General features: G+C 38.4%; 1 protein-coding gene across 3 annotated transcripts in view; it reads left to right on the forward strand.

The window, feature by feature from the left end:
- Positions 1-21,194, forward strand: part of SIMC1 (SUMO interacting motifs containing 1) — a 95,395-nt gene that overhangs the window by 52,350 nt on the left and 21,851 nt on the right. For all 3 annotated transcript variants that reach the window (XM_030846823.2, XM_030846825.2, XM_070045275.1), the window contains 5 exons: positions 2,545-2,777; positions 3,545-3,614; positions 8,812-8,966; positions 13,657-13,809; positions 15,673-15,801. In XM_030846823.2, coding sequence (XP_030702683.1) covers positions 2,545-2,777; positions 3,545-3,614; positions 8,812-8,966; positions 13,657-13,809; positions 15,673-15,801 — 740 coding nt within the window. The remainder of the gene's footprint in view (positions 1-2,544; positions 2,778-3,544; positions 3,615-8,811; positions 8,967-13,656; positions 13,810-15,672; positions 15,802-21,194) is intronic.

Consider the following 21,194-nt stretch of genomic DNA (forward strand, 5'->3'; position numbering starts at 1 on the left):
ATTGCTGGACATATGGTAGCTCTATTTTTAGTTTTTTGAGGAACCTCCATACTGTTTTCCATAGTGGCAGCACCAGTTTACATTCCTACCAACAGTGTAGGAGGGTTCCCTTTTCTCAACACCCTCTCCAGCTCAATTTGAAGACTTTAACGAGAATGCTACTTCCCATTAGTCTTCATTGATCTGTAAGAACTAAACTAGATGTGTAAGAAAAAAAAATTGTGGCTAAGTCCCATAACATGAAGCTTTTTTTCATTATACCTAACCACATTCCCAACATTAAGAAGACTGGCTTGAAGTTGTTCAAGAATTCAAAAGGTGCTTCTCCTGTTGTAGCAATCCGTAATCCAGCTTAGTGGGTGTCAGGCATTCACATTGATTTGCCCTTAGAGAGTGAATTTTTTTCTCTCGTTTTAATTGTTCTACCTTCTAGTAGGCTTTATGTTTCCTCCTTCTGAATGACTTTCCCCAACACTAGCTTGTTCTCTTTTTTCCTATGAGTTTGCCTCTGCTTGGCGATACATCATTCCATTATTGAGCACCTGGAGGACTTGAGAAAGTTTTTTACCTAGTCAAGGCTTTGTAGGTGCTACACAACCAAAGAAGCCATCAGTAGATACAGGTCCACCTTATGTGTACACATAGCTCAGATTACAAGGTGGCAATTAGGCTACACAGAGTGGCTTTTTCTTCTTCATCTTTATTTCTTAACTTCTCAAAGAATCTCAGCCATCTAGAATACATCTGTAAATATTTTTTGTCTCTTTTGATTACTTTTGGGCTTTTTATAAGTACTTCTTCACTAAGTCATTCTCCCCCCAGAACTTGTTTTTAGTGTGATGCACTTTATTTTCTATTCTATTCTAATTCATTGGGGGTTTTGGTCAGTACATTATTTTTTTTATTGAAGTATAGTTGATTTACAGTATTATATTAGTAATGGGCAAAGGATTTGAATAGACATTTCTCAAAAGATTTTCTGTATCGTTAGTCATTAGGGAACTGCAAATCAGAATCACAATGGGATACCACTTTGAATCGACTAGGATGGCTATAATAATACTTATTATAGCCATTTATAGCCAATAAATATAATATATTTATTATATTAAATATATATTTAATAATATATAACTATATTATTAAAATATAGTTGATTTACAATATTATATTAGTTTCAGGTATACAACAAAGTGATTCCGTTATTTTTTTCAGGTTACATTCCATTATAGGTTTTTACAGGATATTGAATATAATTCCCTGTGCTATACAGTAAATTCTTCCAAGAACTTCTTAGCCAGTGTCCATGCTGCCGCTAACCAGCCATTAGCCTTAACTCCTCTGAGTTATCAGTGAGATCAGGGGTTACCCTCAGGTGTCCTGAGACATAAGAAAACTAACTGCCCTCTCCCCAGAAGGGCAATTCCAGCCATCACTGTTTTTCTGTTATACATAAACTATCAAACTTTGTTTGGCTTATGTTTTAAAATTAATACTTATTCTCAGATTTTAAAAATAATGCTTGCTTAAGAAATAATTACCCATGATGCTATCAGTCAGCATTTATTAATGTTAATAATTGGGTGTATTTCCTTCCTGGTTGCCTTTTTATGTGTAGACACTTTAAATTTTTTAATAATTGGGGGTTTTAACAATAATATATTTATTATTGTTGGTTTTGTTGTTTATAGAGAGTTTGAGTTTAGATGGTAGCTATGGAGTTATACCGCTGTATGAAACCAGCTTCTGCCATCTATTGCATGACAAATTCTCACTCTAAATCTCAGTTTCCTTATCTATAAAATAGGAATAATAATAACATATATTTCTTACAGTTGTTGAGAGAATTAAGTGAGGATAAGTTGAATGTTAAAACTTATTATTATAATTATTGTTGTTATTATATCAGACTTTTTAATGTTTGTTTTTCTTCTGATGATGTGTCTGTCTATTACAGAAAAATTGAAAACTACAAAAGAACATATAGAGGAAAAATCATCCATCATTTCACCACCCAGATAATAGAAAACCACTTTTCATACATTCTCTTTCATTCTTTATATACATACTGTTTGGGGGTTGGGGGCTGGCGGTGAAGCAACTTAATATTTACTGTTGACTCAAAAACAATCAACAAAATGGAATTCTTCTTCTAACAATAAAAGATATTTAAAGCATCTTTATTCATCTCTTTGTTTCAGTATCTGATATAGTATCATAGCTACCCCTAAATATCTTATCACCCTTATTCCAAAATCAACTTAGGCTAGCTCTTAAATCTTTTGTACTTTCCTTTCTAATGCTATATTTTAACACAGATGAAATCATGTTACATGTAGAACTTTGTATTCTTATTTGTTAACTTAATATAAGCATTTTACCATGTCATTAGAAGTTTTTTAGATAAGGCTTTCCAGTCTCAATTTTTTAAATTATGAATATTTAAAATGCATGGAAAACTTCCCTTTCTTCAACTTGTTCCAGAACCTCTAGCTTTTATGTCTATAGAAACCCATCCTAATTTATTTCTTTTTATCTCTGCAGAACAAGGGTCAAAAATTAGAACCTATCCCTCATCGAAGACTAAGGATGGTAGCAAACACCATTGAAGAAAACTTTCCCCTGGGGACTGTGCAGTTTTTGATGGACTTTGTGTCACCCCAGCATTACCCACCCAGAGAAATTGTGGCTCACATCATCCAGAAAATCCTGCTCAGTGGCTCTGAGACTGTGGATGTTCTAAAGGAGGCCTACATGCTTCTCATGAAAATTCAACAGTATGAACCTTAGCTTTTGGCGAATCTTCTGGGGAACCTGGACTCAGGGCACAACTTTCTCTTGCCTAAGATTTATTCATCTAACCATTAGAGAGGGTGACTTAGTATATTAGTATTATTTGTATTACAATTGACAGGAAACTCAATCGAAACTGGCTTTAACAGCTGGTAAAAGAGAATTTAATGACTCGTGTTACTAGAAACCTAGGAATAAGATGTGACTTAATTCAGTTCAGAAATGGTTACCGGGATCCATTTTTCAGCTCTACGTTGCTGTTTCTAGGCTTCACATGGTAACCTTCTCAGCCTCTAGCTTTTACAACATTCTTAGTACAAGAGAGGGTCCACTTCCTTTATAATCACACAGAGTTCTGTAATTGAGTCTTATAGGTTTTAATTGGCATAACATAAGACCTGAGTCCATCTTTGAGCCAATCATTGTGAACTGAGGAATAGAATATCAACATTGACATGCTTTGCAGACTTCATCCCAGGGTCCTAGTGGGTAAAGCCAGTGGGCTAAGAATAATAAAGAGTTGATTTCTTCAAGGCAAAATTGGGGTACTAATGCTTCCCAAAAGACAGGTGGATACTGGGTAGCCAAAGAAAATGAACTTCCACTACCCTCAGATGACATGGTATTGTATCAAAGCGTGGGCAAGAGCACTGAGGATAAGAGGAGGCTTCTTGCTTCTATCATCTTCGAGATCCCATCCCTTCTTCCACTAAACTCTCCAGAATTCTAATTGATGTCACTTTACTTTCAGGCTACATCCAGCTAATGCCAAGACAGTGGAATGGGACTGGAAGCTGCTCACTTATGTCATGGAGGAAGAGGTAACATAGCAATTGCAAGCAAAAATCTTTTGCAGAGGAGGTTTTTTGTTTGGTTTTTTTTTGCGGTATGCGGGCCTCTCACTGTTGTGGCCTCTCCCGTTGCGGAGCACAGGCTCCGGACGCGCAGGCTCAGTGGCCATGGCTCACGGGCCCAGCCACTCCACGGCATGTAGGATCTTCCCAGACTGGGGCACGAACCCGTGTCCCCTGCATCGGCAAGCAGACTCTCAACCACTGCGCCACCAGGGAAGCCCCACAGAGGAAGTTTTAACTAGAAATAAAAGTGACTGTAAATCTGGTAGTAACGTCTTTGCCATTATTCCTTTCTTTTACTCCCCCCAATCCCGACCAAAACATTCCTATTGAAATGGTATGTGCTGTCTTCCAATTCAAGATTGAATACATTCACTTATCCCTCTCCTTTCTCAGATTCCATTTAAAATAACAGTAAATGAATAGAGAAATATATAAACCTATGGCACTGAAAATAAGGGGAAAGACAATAGATTTGAATGAAGATTGGAAGAGCTAAAGGAAATATAAGAGTGATGACTGATGAAGCTAGGCTGAGAAAGCTACAGGCTAGAATACATGAGGAAGGGCTGTAGCCAAAGAGGGAGGAAATCTGCCCTTTAGAGCAGAGAATTTTTGGACTCAGAAACACAATATATAAGAAGGTTGAAGTAGGATATGAGCTGTAAGTCTGTTGAAAGCTTGTAGATGGAACTGATAATCTCTCTGTTTTTGAGTACAGAAAGCTCAGTTGCCAGGTTACCTACCTTTCAGGCAAAAAATCAGAGGATTCATTGTCTAAAAGAAATCGAATGAACCATCTGTCATAAATGAAGGCAGCTAGTGTAGAGTTGGTGCTCCAGAAAAAAAGTCTGCATTCTGACCTTTAGGGATCCTTAAATTTAATTGCCAACTTTTTGTCTGCTAACCCAAAAGCACCTGGATGGAACAAATTATTGTCAACTTAGAACTCTATACTCAGCCAAACTATTAGTCAACTGTGAGGGTAGAATAAAGACATTTCCAGACTTGTACAAACTTGACAAAATATCCACACACCCCATTTCATAGGTTACTTGAAGATATGCATACAAAGAATAGGGGAACAATCAAAAAAGGGGGAGACACAGGATCCAGTATCACTAGATCTAATCCAGAAGAGTAAGGAAGAGAAGTCCTGAGATTACTGCAAATAGTAGACCTAGAGGGCAATCACTCCAGATTGGAGCAAAAAAATACAGGGCTTTAAGGAAGCATGATCTGGGAAACACCACCAAGAGGGTAGACAAGGAAGCTCCAGGCCCTTATTCCCCAATGGAGATACCAAGTTAACAACAATATATGGACCAGAATACCTTTGTGAAAACTCTAGAGACCAGTTGAGAAGTTGTAGTACTCAGGCCAATGCATAACCAAGAAGGTACTCCATTGAAAGGAGTAGGAAAGTTTGTGGTGTTTTGTGTGTCCATGCCCCTCCCTCTACCTAGCATAGCACAGTGCAACTAGGAGGAAATCTCCCATACCTTGGCTCCTCCCTTGGGATGGAAACAGAAGAGTGGACGTTGAGTCCAGTGTTCTGGCTTGTTAGGAGGATAGTTTCTGTCTTACCTGACTCAGAGCACTGTTGAGAACAGTGGCTTAGTTTTCTGGCTGAAAAGAAATGTGAGCACTGCAGCATTTTAGAGCTGCAGAGAGTATGCAGTTCCACAAACAGGTACTGGGGGAGCAAGAGACTGTGGGCTTTCAAGAAGAAGTAGGGGCAAGCCACTTGGGAAATTAAGGCAGATAAAAGCACACACACAAGCTCAGAGAAAACACATCTCCAGTAAAGGTCTGAGAGGTCTCAGGACCTTTAGCCAAGCTGATTGGTGAAGGTCTTGCCATGCATGAACTCAATGGATAAAGACTGGGAAAGGTGTTTTTTTCAAATGTTTAAATCTCAAAAGAAGATTACAAAGCATACAAAGAGGCAGGGAAATGTGGCCCAATCAAAAGAATGAAATAAAGCTCCAGAAACTAACCCTAAAGAAACACAAATCTCAACAAACACAACAAACACAAATCTCACAAACATACTGACAAAAAATTTTTTAAACTATCTTAAAGATGCTCAAGGAGCTAAAAAAGAACACAGACAACAAAATGAAGCAAGAAAATAATGCATGAACAAAATGAGAATATTAAATTTTAAAAAACTGTAGAAAATAATCAAACATATCCTGGAGCTGAAAAATACAGTTACTGAATTGAAAACTTCACTAGAGGAGTTCAACAACAGTCTTGGTCAGGCAGGAGAAAAAAATCAGTGAATATGAAGAAAGGTCATTTGAAATCACTGAGACAGTGGAGCAAAAAGAAAACAGAATAAAGAAAATTGATGAGCACCTAAGGGACTATGGGACACCATTAAATGGACCATATACACGTTAGGGAAGTCCCAAAAACGGAAGAGAGAAAGGGGCAAAGAGCTTATTTGAAGAAATAATAACCAAAACCTTTCCAAGTCTGAGGAAAGAAGTGGGCATACAAATTCAAGAAAGCTCCAGTGAGAATAAACCAGAGAGACCCCACACCAAGACACATTATAATCAGACTGTCAAAAGTCAAAGACTTTTTCTTTGAAAGACTTTTTCTTGAAAGCAGCAAGAAAAAAGTGAATTATCACATACAAGTGAGTTTGTATAAGACTCTCAGCAGATTCTCAGCGAAACCTTGCAGGTCAGAAGGCAATGGGATGATGTATTCAAAGTTCTAAAAGAAAAGAACTGTCAACCAAGAATACTGTATCTGGCAAAACTTTCCTTTAAAAATGAGGGTGAGCAGCAGGAGAGAAGTGACACATCAATACAAGATCCTCAATAAGATTATTAGAGATTTCTCATTAGAAACTGGAGGCCAGAAGTTAGTGGGGCGATATATTCAAAGTGCTAAAGAATAAAAGTCAACCAAGATTCCTGTATCCAGCAAAACTGTCCTTCAAAAATGAGGGAGAGGGCTTCCCTGGTGGCGCAGTGGTTGAGAGTCAGCCTGCCGATGCAGGGAACACGGGTTCGTGCCCCGGTCTGGGAAGATCCCACATGCCGCGGAGCGGCTGGTCCCGTGAGCCATGGCTACTGAGCCTGCGCGTCCAGAGCCTGTACTCCGCAACGGGAGAGGCCACAACAGTGAGAGGCCCGCGTACCGCAAAAAAAAAAAAAAAAAAAAATGAGGGAGGAACTACTGGGCATATACCCTGAAAAAACCATAATTCAAAAAGAGTCATGTACCACAATGTTAATTGCAGGTCTATTTACAATAGCCAGGACGTGGAAGCAACCTAAGTGTCCATCAACAGATGAATGGTTAAAAAAGATATGGCACATATATACAATGGAATATTACCCATAGAAAGAAACGAAATTGAGTTATTTGTAGTGAGGGGGATGGACCTAGAGACTGTCATATAGAGTGAAGTAAGTCAGAAAGAGAAAAACAAATATCATATGCTAACACATATATATGGAATCTAAAAAAAAAAATGGTTCTGAAGAACCTAGGGGCAGGACAGGAATAAAGACGCAGATGTAGAGAATGGACTTGAGGACATGGGGAGGGAGAAGGGTAAGCTGGGACGAAGTGAGAGAGTGGCATAGACATATATACACTACCAAATGTAAAATACATAGCTAGTGGGAAGCAGCCGCATAGCACAGGGAGATCAGCTCAGTGCTTTATGTCCACCTAGAGGGGTGGGATAGGGAGGGTGGGAGGGAGACGCAAAAGGGAGGTGATACAAGGATATAAGTATACGTATAACTGATTCACTTTGTTATACAGCAGAAACTAACACACCATTGTAAAGCAATTATACTCCAATAAAGTTGTTAAAAAAAAAATGAGGGAGAAATAAAGACATTCCCAGATAAACAAAAGCTGAGGGAGTTCATTTACTACTATCCCTGCTCATCAAGAAATGCTAAAGGGAGTCCTGCAGGGTAAAATGAAAACTAAACAGTAACTTGAAGCCGTATGAAGAAATAAAGATAAATACATGGGCAGTTATAAAAGCTATTATTGTAACAATGGTTTGTAACTCCACATTGGTTTTCTATAATGTATTAAGAAACTAATACATTTTTAAAGTATTAATCTAAAAGCTAGTATTATTGTAACTCCACATTTTGTTTTCTACATAATTTAAAAGATTAATGCATTTAAAAGAATTATTAGTTTATTTGGGGGCACACAATATATGAAGATATAGTATTGTGACTTCAACAACTAAAAGGGGTGGGAACAGAGCTGTAAAGGAGCAGAGTTTTTGTGTGTTATTGAAGTTAAGCTGGTATAAATTCAAAGTATTATAATTTTAGAATGTTAAATGTAATCCCCATGGTAACCACAAAGACAATAGCTATAGAATGTACACAAAAGGAAATGAGAAAGGAATGTAAACATTTCACTACGAAAAAATCAAAGACAATAATGCAGGAAATGAGGGACAAAGAAACTATAAGGCATTTACAAAACAAATAGCACAAGGCCAGAAGTAAGTCCTTCCTTGTCAGTAAAGGGAATCCAATGAATTGTGCATGCCTGCCTGCTGTGTGACAGATACTTACGCTGGCTTTGGTAAGGTTAGAGTTATCACCACATAAATCACAAGGACACTGAGACTCAGCGGGGTAAGTTAAATACGGGATGGAGCTGAGTTTCAAACAAACAAATAAATAAGGTCTGTGCACCACCAAAGCCCATGCTCTTTACCTGCATCAGTTAGGCTTCAACAGTTAGGATCATTTCACCTGTAACAGGAAACCCAGCTCAGACTTGCTTTCACAGTAAGGATATACATCAGCTCATCTTACTAGAAGTATAGCAGTGAGATAGACATCATGGTTGCTTGATCTAGTAGCTTGGCATAGTCATTTTTTCTGTCTCTGTTCAGATATCCACAGTTTAGGGTTTATCCTGAGACTGATAGTTAGGTTCAGTGAAAGAAAGAGACTGACTTTTCAAGCTCTAGGATTGCCCTATTTGCCCTCTTTTATAATGACCTAGACTGCTTGCCTCTCCCAAAAACCTCTCTTTTAGATACACACTCGTTGACTCATGGGCCTTCCCTTGACTTAGTATTTATGAGAGCCCAGTGCTCAGTGTCGTCCAGGAGATTGAGAGGAAATACTTCTCATTTTTTCTCCCCCAGGGACAAAATCTGCCCGGGCGAGTCCTTTTTCTGCGTTATGTAGTACAAACCCTGGAAGATGATTTCCAACAGATCCTGAGGAAGCAGCGACAGCACCTGCAGCAATCTATTGCAAGCACTGTGCTATCCTGTGACAAGCAACCCCACAATGTCAGGTAACCAGCCATCTGAGCCCTGGGATGACAAGAGGTAGGGGCTGTAAGTGGGCAGCTACTCAAGTCCTGAGAACATCAGGTGGATGAGATTTTCTAGTAGCTAGATAGTATAACAGGGATAGTTATTACAACTATAAACAGTCCTAGAAGAAAACCTCTCTGTACCAACTGTGTGTCAGATGCCATAACTTGTGTGGTTTTTTTCCCGAGGACCATCAGACTTCCTTTAGTCTATTTCAGTATTGTTCAGATGGCCTTGTGAGATCCAGGGGGAAAACTTGACTTGTGTAAAACTTTTCACAGCTTTTATAAACCTAAATTTATTTCCATCCCCCTGAGTAACTCAAGATAAATCTCATTTGTCACTACTACTTTCTGAAAAACCTATTATTATAATAGGTCACGTGGCTGACAATAAAGTACAGTAAGGTAGCAAGCACGTGTTCTTTTTTTGTAGGATCAGGTCCAAAGCTTCTGGAAGCTTCAGAGTGGGGAACTACCATATCCTTATACCAACGGGGTGAAATGTGGTTTATAGGGTAGGGATCTCAGGCTAGAATTTTCATCCAGAAACTACAAGCTTTGCTTCTTTTGGAAACGGTTCTCACCAGCATTCCTTTTTTCAGAGCATCATTGAGATTTTTTTTCACTCACATTTACATTCTCATATGTTTTGGCATATTTGTTAAGAATAGTTTTCACAGGCCAGTGTGGGATATTGACTATTATAACTCCTTTAATTAGAAAAGGGGGATGTTTCATTATGTTCTAAGTAACAGTCCGCTTTTTCTCCCTTAGTTTGCATGCTTATATCCATTTCCCTAGATGTACCATTTTATGTAAAGTTTAAATGTTAATGATTATAGGGGGTAGAAAATCAGTAAGTAGAGAAACTACAGAGAGCACAGGATAGCATAGTTGGGTTTAAAATTGAAAAATAACATTTTAAATAGTGAGAGCAACTCTCCTGACCATTCTGCTTTGTGAGCTTAGGCATTGGATTGGGAGATGGGAGACATGAACCCAACTCAATCCAGTGACAAGTCACTCACTTTCATTGTGTGAGCCTCTCACTATACCCAACACTATACTCTTGGGTTTAAAGATAGGCATTGGTAACCTCTAAATGCAAGCCACATACTCTATTTTGTGCTTTATCAATGAAAAAAATCAGTTCCAGCTGGAGGGGAAACCAGCTGTATTTGATTCAAAAAGAGAGGGCTATTAGATTGAGGTTGTGGTTACACGGATATGTGCATGTATTTATCAAAACTCATCAAACAGTGTATAACTGTGCTTTGACCTCTAACGGGTGGGACAGTTGTCAGAGCTTTCTGAGAGGCTGTTCCCGGGTTATAATCCTCAGCTTAGCTCAAATAAAATTTTCCATTTCCTTCTTAAAATAAAAAAATTTCATCAAACAAAAACCAGTGTGCAATTTATTTTATATGTTATACCTCAAAGATAAGTTTTTAAAAAGAAAGTGATGGTAAGTCAGTCTCCATATGACCCCTTAAGGGATTTTCTTTTCTTTTTTTAACTGTGCATACAAAGAATAATCTAGTTCTACATGATTTAAGAAATACACTAGTCCCCAGATCCCCTCACCCACATTTTCCTTTCCCAAGGGGTAACTACTTTCAACTCTTTTATTTAAGTGATTCTTTGGATTTTTACCTCTTTATGGCTAAATAAACTGCTTGTGTTGCTAATTGTTGATTTTTCATTGTTAGCTATTATCTATTAACTCCCCACATGAAAGATGAGGAGTTAGCTCTTTTTCCTCTCTACCTCCTCTCTCTCTCTCTCTCTTCTCTCTCTCTCTCTCTCTCTCTCTCTCTCTCTCTCTCTCACACACACACACACACACACACATCCCAGCCCCCATGCCATTAATAGAGTTATATCATAATTTTGTTTAGATCAGTATCCAATGTTTCCATCACTATAATTATGTGTGCTAGTCAGAGTTGAGCCAAGTACTAAACTGTGATTACTTTTTCTTTCACTCATACCTTTTTTGTTTTCCTTAGAGTTAATAACTGCCTCATTTTTAGTTTCCTCGTATTGTTTGTGCATATCAGAAGTCAACCCTAGATTCTCTGCCGTTTGGTTTAAATATCCCATCAAGATGTTTATTCACACTGGGTTAGTCTTATGAAGTTCTTCTTCTTGAAGATCTGTGGTGGAACGTTTTGACCTCCTTCAATCTGGATTGGTTGTCCTCTTTTCCAGTCTTTATCATAAATGTGAAAATTCCCTTCACCTGTTTCCAGTGTTGGATCTCTGTTTCATATCTTCTCTTTCTTGGTTTACTCCCATGTTTTTGATAGATCAGTCTCCAGTAGCTTCTTAGAAAGGTATGTGGGAAGTAAAATTTTTGAGATCTTGTATGTCTGAAAATATCTTTATCTTCCCACAGTTGATTGATAAGTAAGTATAGATATTTAGGTTAGAAATATCTTTTCTACAGAATATTAAAGGAAATCTTCCATTGTCTTCTAGCTTCCAGAATTGCTGTGAAGAAGCCATAAGCTACTTTGATTGCTGATTCTTTGTGTGTGCCTTGATTTTTTTCTCTGGCTGTTTATAGAATCCTCTTTTTGCCCAATATACTTGTTTTAGATCTATGTTCATCTAGTATGCTGGGCATTCAATGGGCCATTTCATATCCTTCATTCTTGGAAAATAGAATTTTCATTCCTGTTACCATGTTTTTAATTTCCAAGAGCTCTTTTTCTTTAAATGTTCCTTTTTAAAAATAATAAATAGTATTCTGTTCTTGTCTTTTTCTTTCATGGATCCGTATCTTTTCATATCTTTGATTATACTAATGATAGCTTTTGTTTTTGTTAATTCCCTGTATAATGTCTGTTTTCTCCAAGTTGCTTTTTTGAGGAGAAAGGAGGGTTGGTTTGGCTTTTTGGTGTTTATCTCTCATGTTAGAATATGTCCATAGATGTCTGGTAAACTTTTGTAATCTATCCACGTTTAAGGGTGACTCAAAAGCTCTTGGAAGCTCTGAGTACAGGTGAGGACTTGTCATTTCTGAGCTTCCCTGTAGGTGGAACTGGCTGTCCATTTCTTAGAAAATACTTCATCAGTGTCTTTAGGTCTTTCCTCTTGGGCTGGATGAGTTTTCCAGAAAAGACTTCAGATTTCCTACGTGAAGGATAAAGACCAGGATGCCAGGTTTTGGGAAGACAGTTCTGGGAAAGTGGCAAGGATCTCTGCACTGAGCATGCATAGGTTCACTTAGAGCCCCTGTTTTTGCTTTGATGCCTTTGCCTCCCAGCTGTGCCTGGTATCCCAGTCCAGAGACCCTCTGTTTTACCTCTCCACAAAGTTAACCTGTAGTCTTCAGCATTGGGGGAGAAGATCTAAAAGTTTCTTAAACAGATTACAAGCCATCATATTTATTTTAATTTACCCGCTTTTACCCTAACTTCATGGAAACCTCACACTGCCATTTGCAGCACTTATTGAAGGTTTTTTTTTTTCCATTTTTTGGTGAATAGGATTAAATAGGATTGCTCTTCTCTACTGCTGGCTTAGGATTCAGCTTTCTTAATTCTGCCAAGTCAGTTAAAATTTACCCCATTGCCAAAGTCATAGACTTAGATTAAACATCATCTAAACATGACATTTGCCTTATTTACTTAGTTAATTGGTTACTTTGAATTTTGTAATCAGCATCTCTTACCCAACCCCTTAAATCAAAGGCTAGGACCTTGACAATTACCTACATCCATCCCCCATCATCCACTTTTTGCACCTTCTTGCACCCAAAGTAATTGGCATCCTGAATGTTCATCATGTTCCTTTCCTTTTTATATAGTTTTATTGCATCTATATGTGTTCCTGCAAAGTATATATTTTTATTTTAGCTCCTTTTAGCTGTATATAAAAGAGTATCATGTTGTATGTAATCAATTGGTACTTTTATATTTCACTTACTATTATAGAGTACTAAGATTTGTCCATACCTATCCACTGTAGCATATTCATTTCCACTACTGTAGAATATTGTTTTGTGAATATACTTCATTTTCCTTCCAGCTTCCAGATTTTTACTGTTATTATCTGCCCTCCTTTTCTTCCCTTCTTTGTGGACTTTTTAAAAAATTATTTACTGTAGTATTAGTGGCATTTTAGGAGGGAACAAAATTAGATGTGTATATTCAATCCATCATTTTTACCTGGGTTACCTAAGTGATCATCAAAAGTAATTTTGACTATATGAGATGTTTTTACCTTACTAACTTTGTGAGCCTACACCCTGTGTAAGGTTTGACTCCACTGCACATACTCTAAACCTTGGTTATTAGCATTAATAACTGACATCTAATAATAGAAAGCCAACAAAGTCATCCAGTCCAACTTTCCACTTTGTCAAGGAATGTTCCTGGTCAGGAAGCCACAGATAGTGCTCTTTGACCTTGGAGATACCTTTCAATAATTCTAACTTAAAGAAAAATGTTGATGTTTTACTTACCTTTTGTAACCTTACTGCAATTAAATGCAGGGTTTCCATTAGACTTTTTAAATATTGAAAGTAGCTTAAGGACCCTCTGTGTTGCCTTTAGGGAAATCTAGAGGTCTAGGAGCCCATGTTAAAGTTGCAGTTCTGAGCACCGTATAGTAAGACAGAAGTTTAAACTTTTTCTTTCTTATCTTTTTTCCATTGCAGGGATGTCATCAAGTGGTTGGTCAAAGCAGTAACTGAAGACAGATTAACTCAGTCCCCAAAGGAGAATCAAACCTCTCCAGGAACAGGAATCTTGAAGGCCAGCAGTAGCCACCCTTCTCCCCAACCTAACCTCACAAAGAACACCAATCAGCTGTAAGGAGCAGGCAGAAGTCATCTTTCCTGGGGCTATTGGGATTTACTGTTTTAGAGAACAGCACCACCCCCTAAGAGAAGTTTCCCCAAAATTAACAAGCTCTTATAACATAGGCTGGTTTTTACTAAAAACTATCTTAGTTTGACTAAAGGCTAAATTCCTAATTCCAAAGGTAAAACAAAAGCAGATGCTTTCCCCCTAGATGAATAGGACTTCACTAAGTGAATATAAATTCACAAAGCCGAAATGGAACAAAAGCCAGAGGACAGTGCCCTCCCTTTCCTAGATTCCAAGAGACAATACAGGGTTACAGCTACTCACCACTTCATCTGTCCACTGACAGAAGAGGAGTCATGCGTAGTGGGTGTTCCAGCAGCCTTTTGTCCTCAAGGACCTGGGTCTCTCCTCCAGTCCTGGAAGAAGAAGAGCAGTTCAACCTGCAGGTTCCAACAGATTATAACAGCAATGGCTCAGACCAGGGCAGGTCCTATTACCTCAGACCACACTGGAAAGAGATTCCTGGCATTTCTTTAATGGGATTGAAAGTGGTCTTGGCATTTTTTGAGAAATGCCAGGATTTGGGGGCTGGAGCTGCCCTTGCACAAGTAACCTGCTATTCCATGTCAACTGTGTTAAAAATGACAGTCACACTTGATATTTCAAATACAGCATTTGTGCCTAAATTCACAACGCTCTATAATAATCTAGTTGCACTGACCTGATTTTCATATAAGTACTATGGGTTTTCACTAATTTAGGAGACAATCTTGTACCTAAAGGGAGAATGTTTTGGAACAATGAAATATTTGCTTGAGCAGATTGGGGAAGGTCCTAAAGTAGGGAAGTAGGGTTATCCCAGAACTCAGTATATAGACCCAAGAGAGAAGCAGACACTGTTCCTTAAATGAAAGCTAATATAATAATAATAATAGTAATAAATTTATTGTAAGTAGATATTAGTAGAATAAAATAGGGTCCCCCTAAAAGTGATCATGATCTTAACAACAACAGTAGGCACTGCTGTTTACCATGAATGAGTGCCTGTCTGCCAGATATCTTAAACAGCACAACTTTATGAAATAGGTGGTATTATTTCTCCTTTTTTGAGATGAGAGAACTTAGACTGAGAGTAGTTTAGTAATTTGTCAAAAATTGATCAGCTTGTCATTGCTGAGCCAGAATCTGATGCCAGAGTCCCTGTCCACCTATTGTGTCACTGGCTACAGATTTTCTGAAAACAGAGCCCTTCCTTCCCTCACAAATAATAGTGCATGTTAGAAGAGGCTAGCTTCAAGGCCAGGCTCACCTTCTGAGGGGTTGCCCAGATTCCTCCTGCCACATCAGCCTGGCTGTCTCCCACAGTTAGGTCTGATGAAAGAGAGGGTCACGTTTCACCAGCTGAAACTCTGAGACTGAACTTAGTAAAAGATTATTGTAAAGGAACTAGTAACAGGAGAAGACTATATGGTAAATATGTATTTTCTCCTATCAAAGAAATTCAAATAATTGTTAGTCATTCTGGACCTGTTTCTTCATCTGTGAAATAGAGAAGTTATAGGTTAGGTGATCCTTAAAGTTCTCTAGATCCTTAAGATTGTATGTTTCTCTTTTTGAATTTAAAAGCAGCTTGCTTTTACAGCTCAACCCCAGGTTCTGAGAGGTTCAGATAGTATGATCTGGCAAAAGGGATTCAGGTAGGTGAAATTGCTAATAAAAGCATGCTGATGCTTGAGTAGTTCTCCCTGACCCTAGTGTGTGCTTTACAAGATCCTTTAGTACACTGGTGGGGACCTCATCCCAGCCAGTAGGGTAGCTCTTTGCCAGACCCTCCCGCTCATTTGTGTTCTGTGTTCTGGACTCAGGATTGTATGCCAGCTGCAGAGGATGCTGTCCATAGCCGTAGAGGTGGATAGGACCCCCACATGCAGCTCCAATAAAATTGCTGAAATGATGTTTGGGTTTGTGCTGGACATTCCTGAGAGGAGTCAGAGGTGAGTCTTAGTTTTTTTGTTGTTGTTCGTTTGTCTTTTGTTTTGGTCTGGGAACATAATTTCAAAAGAGAATTCCAAATGGTAGTTAAATTAGGAAAAAAAAGGTAGAGGGATAGGTCCTGTCTCTTTAACCTTTTGAAAGAAAGAGGTTCTCAACCAGTTGTTACTATTTGCAACTAAGGCATAATTTCTTGGGAAGAAGCAGGGTACCTTAAATGGAGCCTAAATTTTCCCACTTTATCCATCTAATAACTTTACTCATCTCTCAAGGTTCAGCTGTGAGGCACGACCATCTTCTCTGACCCTCAGCCACAGAGCCTGGTATAACTGTTCACTAAAGTCTTGATGGATGAATGAAATAGGCATATCCAATATTAGGGGAAAAAGAGGTGACCCAAGAATGAATAGGGTTGCACCTTTAGAATGAGCCAAGATACTAAGAATAAGGAATTCAGTTTCTCTAAGCATTAATTAGTAAAGCATTTTATCAGGAAAAGACAGGAAATAGAGCTCTTGGCTAGGGCCTGTGATTCCTCCTTTGAACCAGTAATTTTAGAAATCTGAAGGAAGAAAAATAAACTGGAATGAATATGAATTCATGAACAGTTGCTGGTACAGAAGATAACTATGAGAAAGCCATTGTACGGTGGTGGCCCTTAGGGGAAATTATCTCCATCAGGTCCATGTCTGCTTCCCATACTCATCCCCTAAGCTGCCAGTTGGCAGCCAAGACTATTCTTGTACAGTTCTGGTTCCTCTATTGGAAGAAAATGTTGTACCATATAGAATTGTAATAAAGATTTAATTAAAATATCCTGCTAAGATTAAGACAAACACTTATTGGGTCCCTACAATATGCCAGTCATTGTCATGTTAATTATCTCATGTTTTCATAAAACTTTATAATGTTATTACTGTTTAACAAATGAGAAATATACTCTAAGTAGTTAAATAACCCAAGTTTACACAGCTAATCACATTCAGAATCCAGATTTAAACCCAGGACTTCTTTTTTTTTTTTTTTGCGGTACGCGGGCCTCTCACTGTTGTGGCCTCTCCCGCCGCGGAGTACAGGCTCCGGACACGCAGCCCCAGCGGCCATGGCTCACGGGCCCAGCCGCTCCGCGGCATGTGGGATCCTCCCGGACCGGGGAACGAACCTGTGTCCCCTGCATCGGCAGGCAGACTCTCAACCACTGCGCCACCAGGGAAGCCCTTTTTTTTTTTTTTTTTTTTTTTTTTGCGGTACGTGGGCCTCTCACTGTAGTGGCCTCTCCCGTGGCAGAGCACAAGCTCCGGACGCGCAGGCTCAGCGGCCATGGCTTACGGGCCTAGCCGCTACGCAGCATGTGGGATCTTCCCGGACCGAGACCTGAACCCGTGTCCCCTGCATCGTCAGGCGGACTCTCAACCACTGCACCACCAGGGAAGCCCCCCAGGACTTCTTAAATCCAAGGTCAGTTCAAAGAAGGCAATACATTACAGTGGTCAGCCAAAAGGAAGCATTCATAAATGCCATGCTTGCTCTATCACTTTGTTAAGGATATTTCATTTGGGTCCAACTCCCATACGATTCATTCATTTATACCCAGATTCTGGTGAGAGATGGGAAATCTAAGGAATGGGTAACTGTAAACAAATTTGGGCTTAACATAGACAAAAAAATTTTAAATAAAACCTGGCCCTACTTTAAAACTTTCTCAGAAAGGGCATATTGGCAACCACCCCAAATTATACTAGGAGATACTTTATATACTTTTATCTTGGTTGTTTTAACTTTTAAAAGTTTAGGTATAATTTACATGCAATTAAAGGATACAAACTAATTTACATAAATATCCTTCCATGAGTTTTGACAAAGGCATAACCCATGTGACCTATCATTTTCCAATACCTCATTGATAGCATATAGAAATCCTGCAACCTTGCTGAATTCATTTATTCTAGTAGGAATATTTCTGTAGTTTCCTTAGAATTTTCTACATACACAATATTTTGTCTGCAAATAAAAACAGTTTAACCTCTTCCTTTCCAATCTGTATGCCTTTTGCTTGTTTATCTTACCCTATTGCATGGGCTAATACCTCCAATAGAATGTTGGAGAAGTGATAGGAACAGACATCCTTGCCTTATGCCTGATCTCAGGGGGCAAACATTCAGTCTTTGACCATTTAGTAGTAGTATTAGCTGTAGGTGTTTCATAGGTACCCCTTGTCAGATTGAGGAGACTTCCTTCTATTTCTAATATATTGAGTGTTTTTGTGAAGAATAGGTATTAAAATTTGTGAAATTTTTTTCCTCTATTGAGATAGTCAAAATTTTTCTCCTTTCTTCCATTGGTGTGATGAATTACATTGATTAATTTCCTAATATTAAAACAACCTTGCATTCCTAGAATAAAAAACCCTACTTGACTGTGATATGTTATCCTTTTTTTATTGACAGATTGAATTTGCTAATATTTTGTTAAGGGTTTTTGCATCTATGTTTACTAGAGATAGTGATCTGTGATTTTATTTTTTTATAATGTTCAACCTCATTCATATTTAAAGAAATTTAAATTAAAACTACACTGAGGTACAATTTCTAACCTATCTAAATAGTAAAAATTTTAAAGTACTATAAAAGACTCCATTAGTGAGACTTTGAGAAAGCAGGTAGGTACTCATACATTGCTGGTGGGACTGCAGAATGGTACAAGCCTTATGGAGGGGAATTTTACAATATCTAACAAAATTAAAGGTACATGTACCTCTTGACCCAGCAATCTCATGTCTAGGAATTCACCCTGAAGGTACACTTTTTTTTTTTCTTTTTGCGGTACGCGGGCCTCTCACTGTTGTGGCCTCTCCCGTTGCGGGGCACAGGCTCCAGACGCGCAGGCTCAGCGGCCATGGCGCACGGGCCCAGCCGCTCCGCGGCATGTGGGATCTTCCTGGACCAGGGCACGAACATGTGTTCCCTGCATCGGCAGGCGGACTCTCAACCACTGCGCCACCAGGGAAGCCCCCTGAAGGTACACTTTTAACAGTATAAAAATACATATGCACAAGGATATTCACAACAACATGTTTGTAATTGCAAAATACTAGAAATAACCCAAATGCCCATACATAGGGCAGTGGTTGAATATCTGTGGTACATCTACACAGTGAAGATATAGCTGTAAAAAAGTAAAATTTAAAAAAAGGAGCAAAATATTTATGATCTGTTTTCCAAAATATATTGTTAAGTAAACAAAGCAAAATACAAAAGAGTATGCATAATAAGTATACATATCTTTTTCTAAAAAGGAGAAATTTTTAAACATACACGATTATAATAATTTACAAAAAAAGAAACCAAATTAAGATAAACTGCAGTCTAATCAAATTGCTTACATACAGGGGTAGATAGATGGCAATGGGCTGGAAAGGAGATAAGGTGCTGAGCTGGAGTTGGAATGACCTTAATGGTAGTATTGGTAGTGTAATACTTCCCTGAGTATACTTCTTTGTATAGTTATAACTTTTAGACTTTTAGAACCATATTAATGTTTTATATACTCAAAAAAAGAAAAATAAATCAGCAAGGAAGTTGGATGGGAGCCTAACATGCAATACAAACAGACACAAATTAACCTGTGTTTTAAATGAATAATAATTGGGGCCATGGGGTGGGGGATGGGAGGGAGGACAAGCCCAAGCAACTTTTTTTTTACTTCTTATTTTTAAATAATTATAGATTCACAGGAAGTTGCAAAAACTAGTACAGAGGGGTCCTGTATACCCTTCACCCTCTTTCCCCTAGTGATTACATATTGCATAACTATAACAGTATCACAAAAAGGAAATTGACATTGGTATCATCCACAGAACATATTCAGATTTCATCCATTTCACCTAGATTGCCCTCATTTGAGGGTAGTTCTATGTAATTTTATCACATTTGTAGCTTCATATAACCACCAGCACAATCAAGATATATGGAACTGTTCCATCACCACAAAGATCCCTTGTACTACCCTTTTACGGGTAACTATTCATCTTCTCCAACCCCTGGAAACCACTAGTCTGTGCAAGTAATGTAAAACACAGTATCTGGACTAAACGCCCTCAGTCTAAAGACAAAATGAAGTGTAAGTAAATATTAAACTCTAGTTAGTAACTTTCTTTTTCACAGAAAGTATGAGTTAACAATTCAAAAACTATCTTATGTGTATTCTAGGATTAAACAAATAAATGTATTGTGGATAATGAGAGCCAAGTTTCTTACTGTCAGAGAAGAGAGTTACACATATGAAAAGGGGAAAGGATAGAAGGAACCCTGTGGTGCTGGATTGGAATTGGAGGTATCAACATGAACTTGTGGTTTCTAATAGATATAGGAATAAATGTAGATGTGTGAGTGTGTTTTATATATATATATATAGTGCGTGTGTGTGTGAATTCATACGTCTGTTTCCTACCTTTACCCACTGAGAGAGCATAGAAACAATTACGCCCTAGTAGCAGTGAGCACACCTAGTACTCAGATCTTTGTTTCTAAATACTAGTTTATACTAAAAGGAACCAGAGTTCTTTAAGGAAATGACTAATTCCAGAGCTGAGGTAAAGAAAAGTATAAAATGAGCCTAGAACATCTTGTTCCAGAAAGTGAGGAAATGTTCAAGGAATGTTCAGAGCATGTCAAAAGAAGCTTAAAGGGCTTCCACTGACTAAATCTGGGATAATTTGAGTACCAAATAAATATTGACAGTAGAACATTATAAACTGTTGTGTAAAATAAGAATCCATGATTCTAATACAGATAGGAAGGAAGAAAACGGACTCTCTTCCTTATATTAGAAAGCCAGTTAATAAATATAAGAAGAAATGATGGGGCTTCCCTGGTGGCGCGGTGGTTGAGAGTCCACCTGCCGATGCAGGGGACACGAGTTTGTGCCCCGGTCCAGGAAGATCCCACATGCCGCGGAGCGGCTGGGCCCGTGAGCCATGGCCGCCGAGCCTGCGCGTCCGGAGCCTGTGCTCCGCAACGGGAGAGGCCACAACAGTGAGAGGCCCGCGTACCAAAAAAAAAAAAAAAAAGAAGAAGAAGAAATGATGAATTAGGGGAAAAAATACCATTTGGAAGCCATCATAATAAGAGTAAATTCAGGTATGAGTGTGTACTAAAATTGTGAAAGTTTGTGTACTCCAAGATATTTGCATAATCTCAAAGTATATTCTCACAAGATATTAATTATGAAGTGAAAAATAATAACTTTACTGTGGAGATACTACCATAGTCAAGTGATCAAAATTAACACCAGCAATGGGACAAATTGGCATCATATGCCCCTTGATATGATACACACAACATTTTTGCAGTCCTCTTGCCAAAAAATGCATAACCTCAATCAAATCATGGGAAAA

This window comes from Globicephala melas, chromosome 3 (assembly GCF_963455315.2).
Source record: "Globicephala melas chromosome 3, mGloMel1.2, whole genome shotgun sequence".
Classification (NCBI taxonomy): Eukaryota; Metazoa; Chordata; class Mammalia; order Artiodactyla; family Delphinidae; genus Globicephala; species Globicephala melas.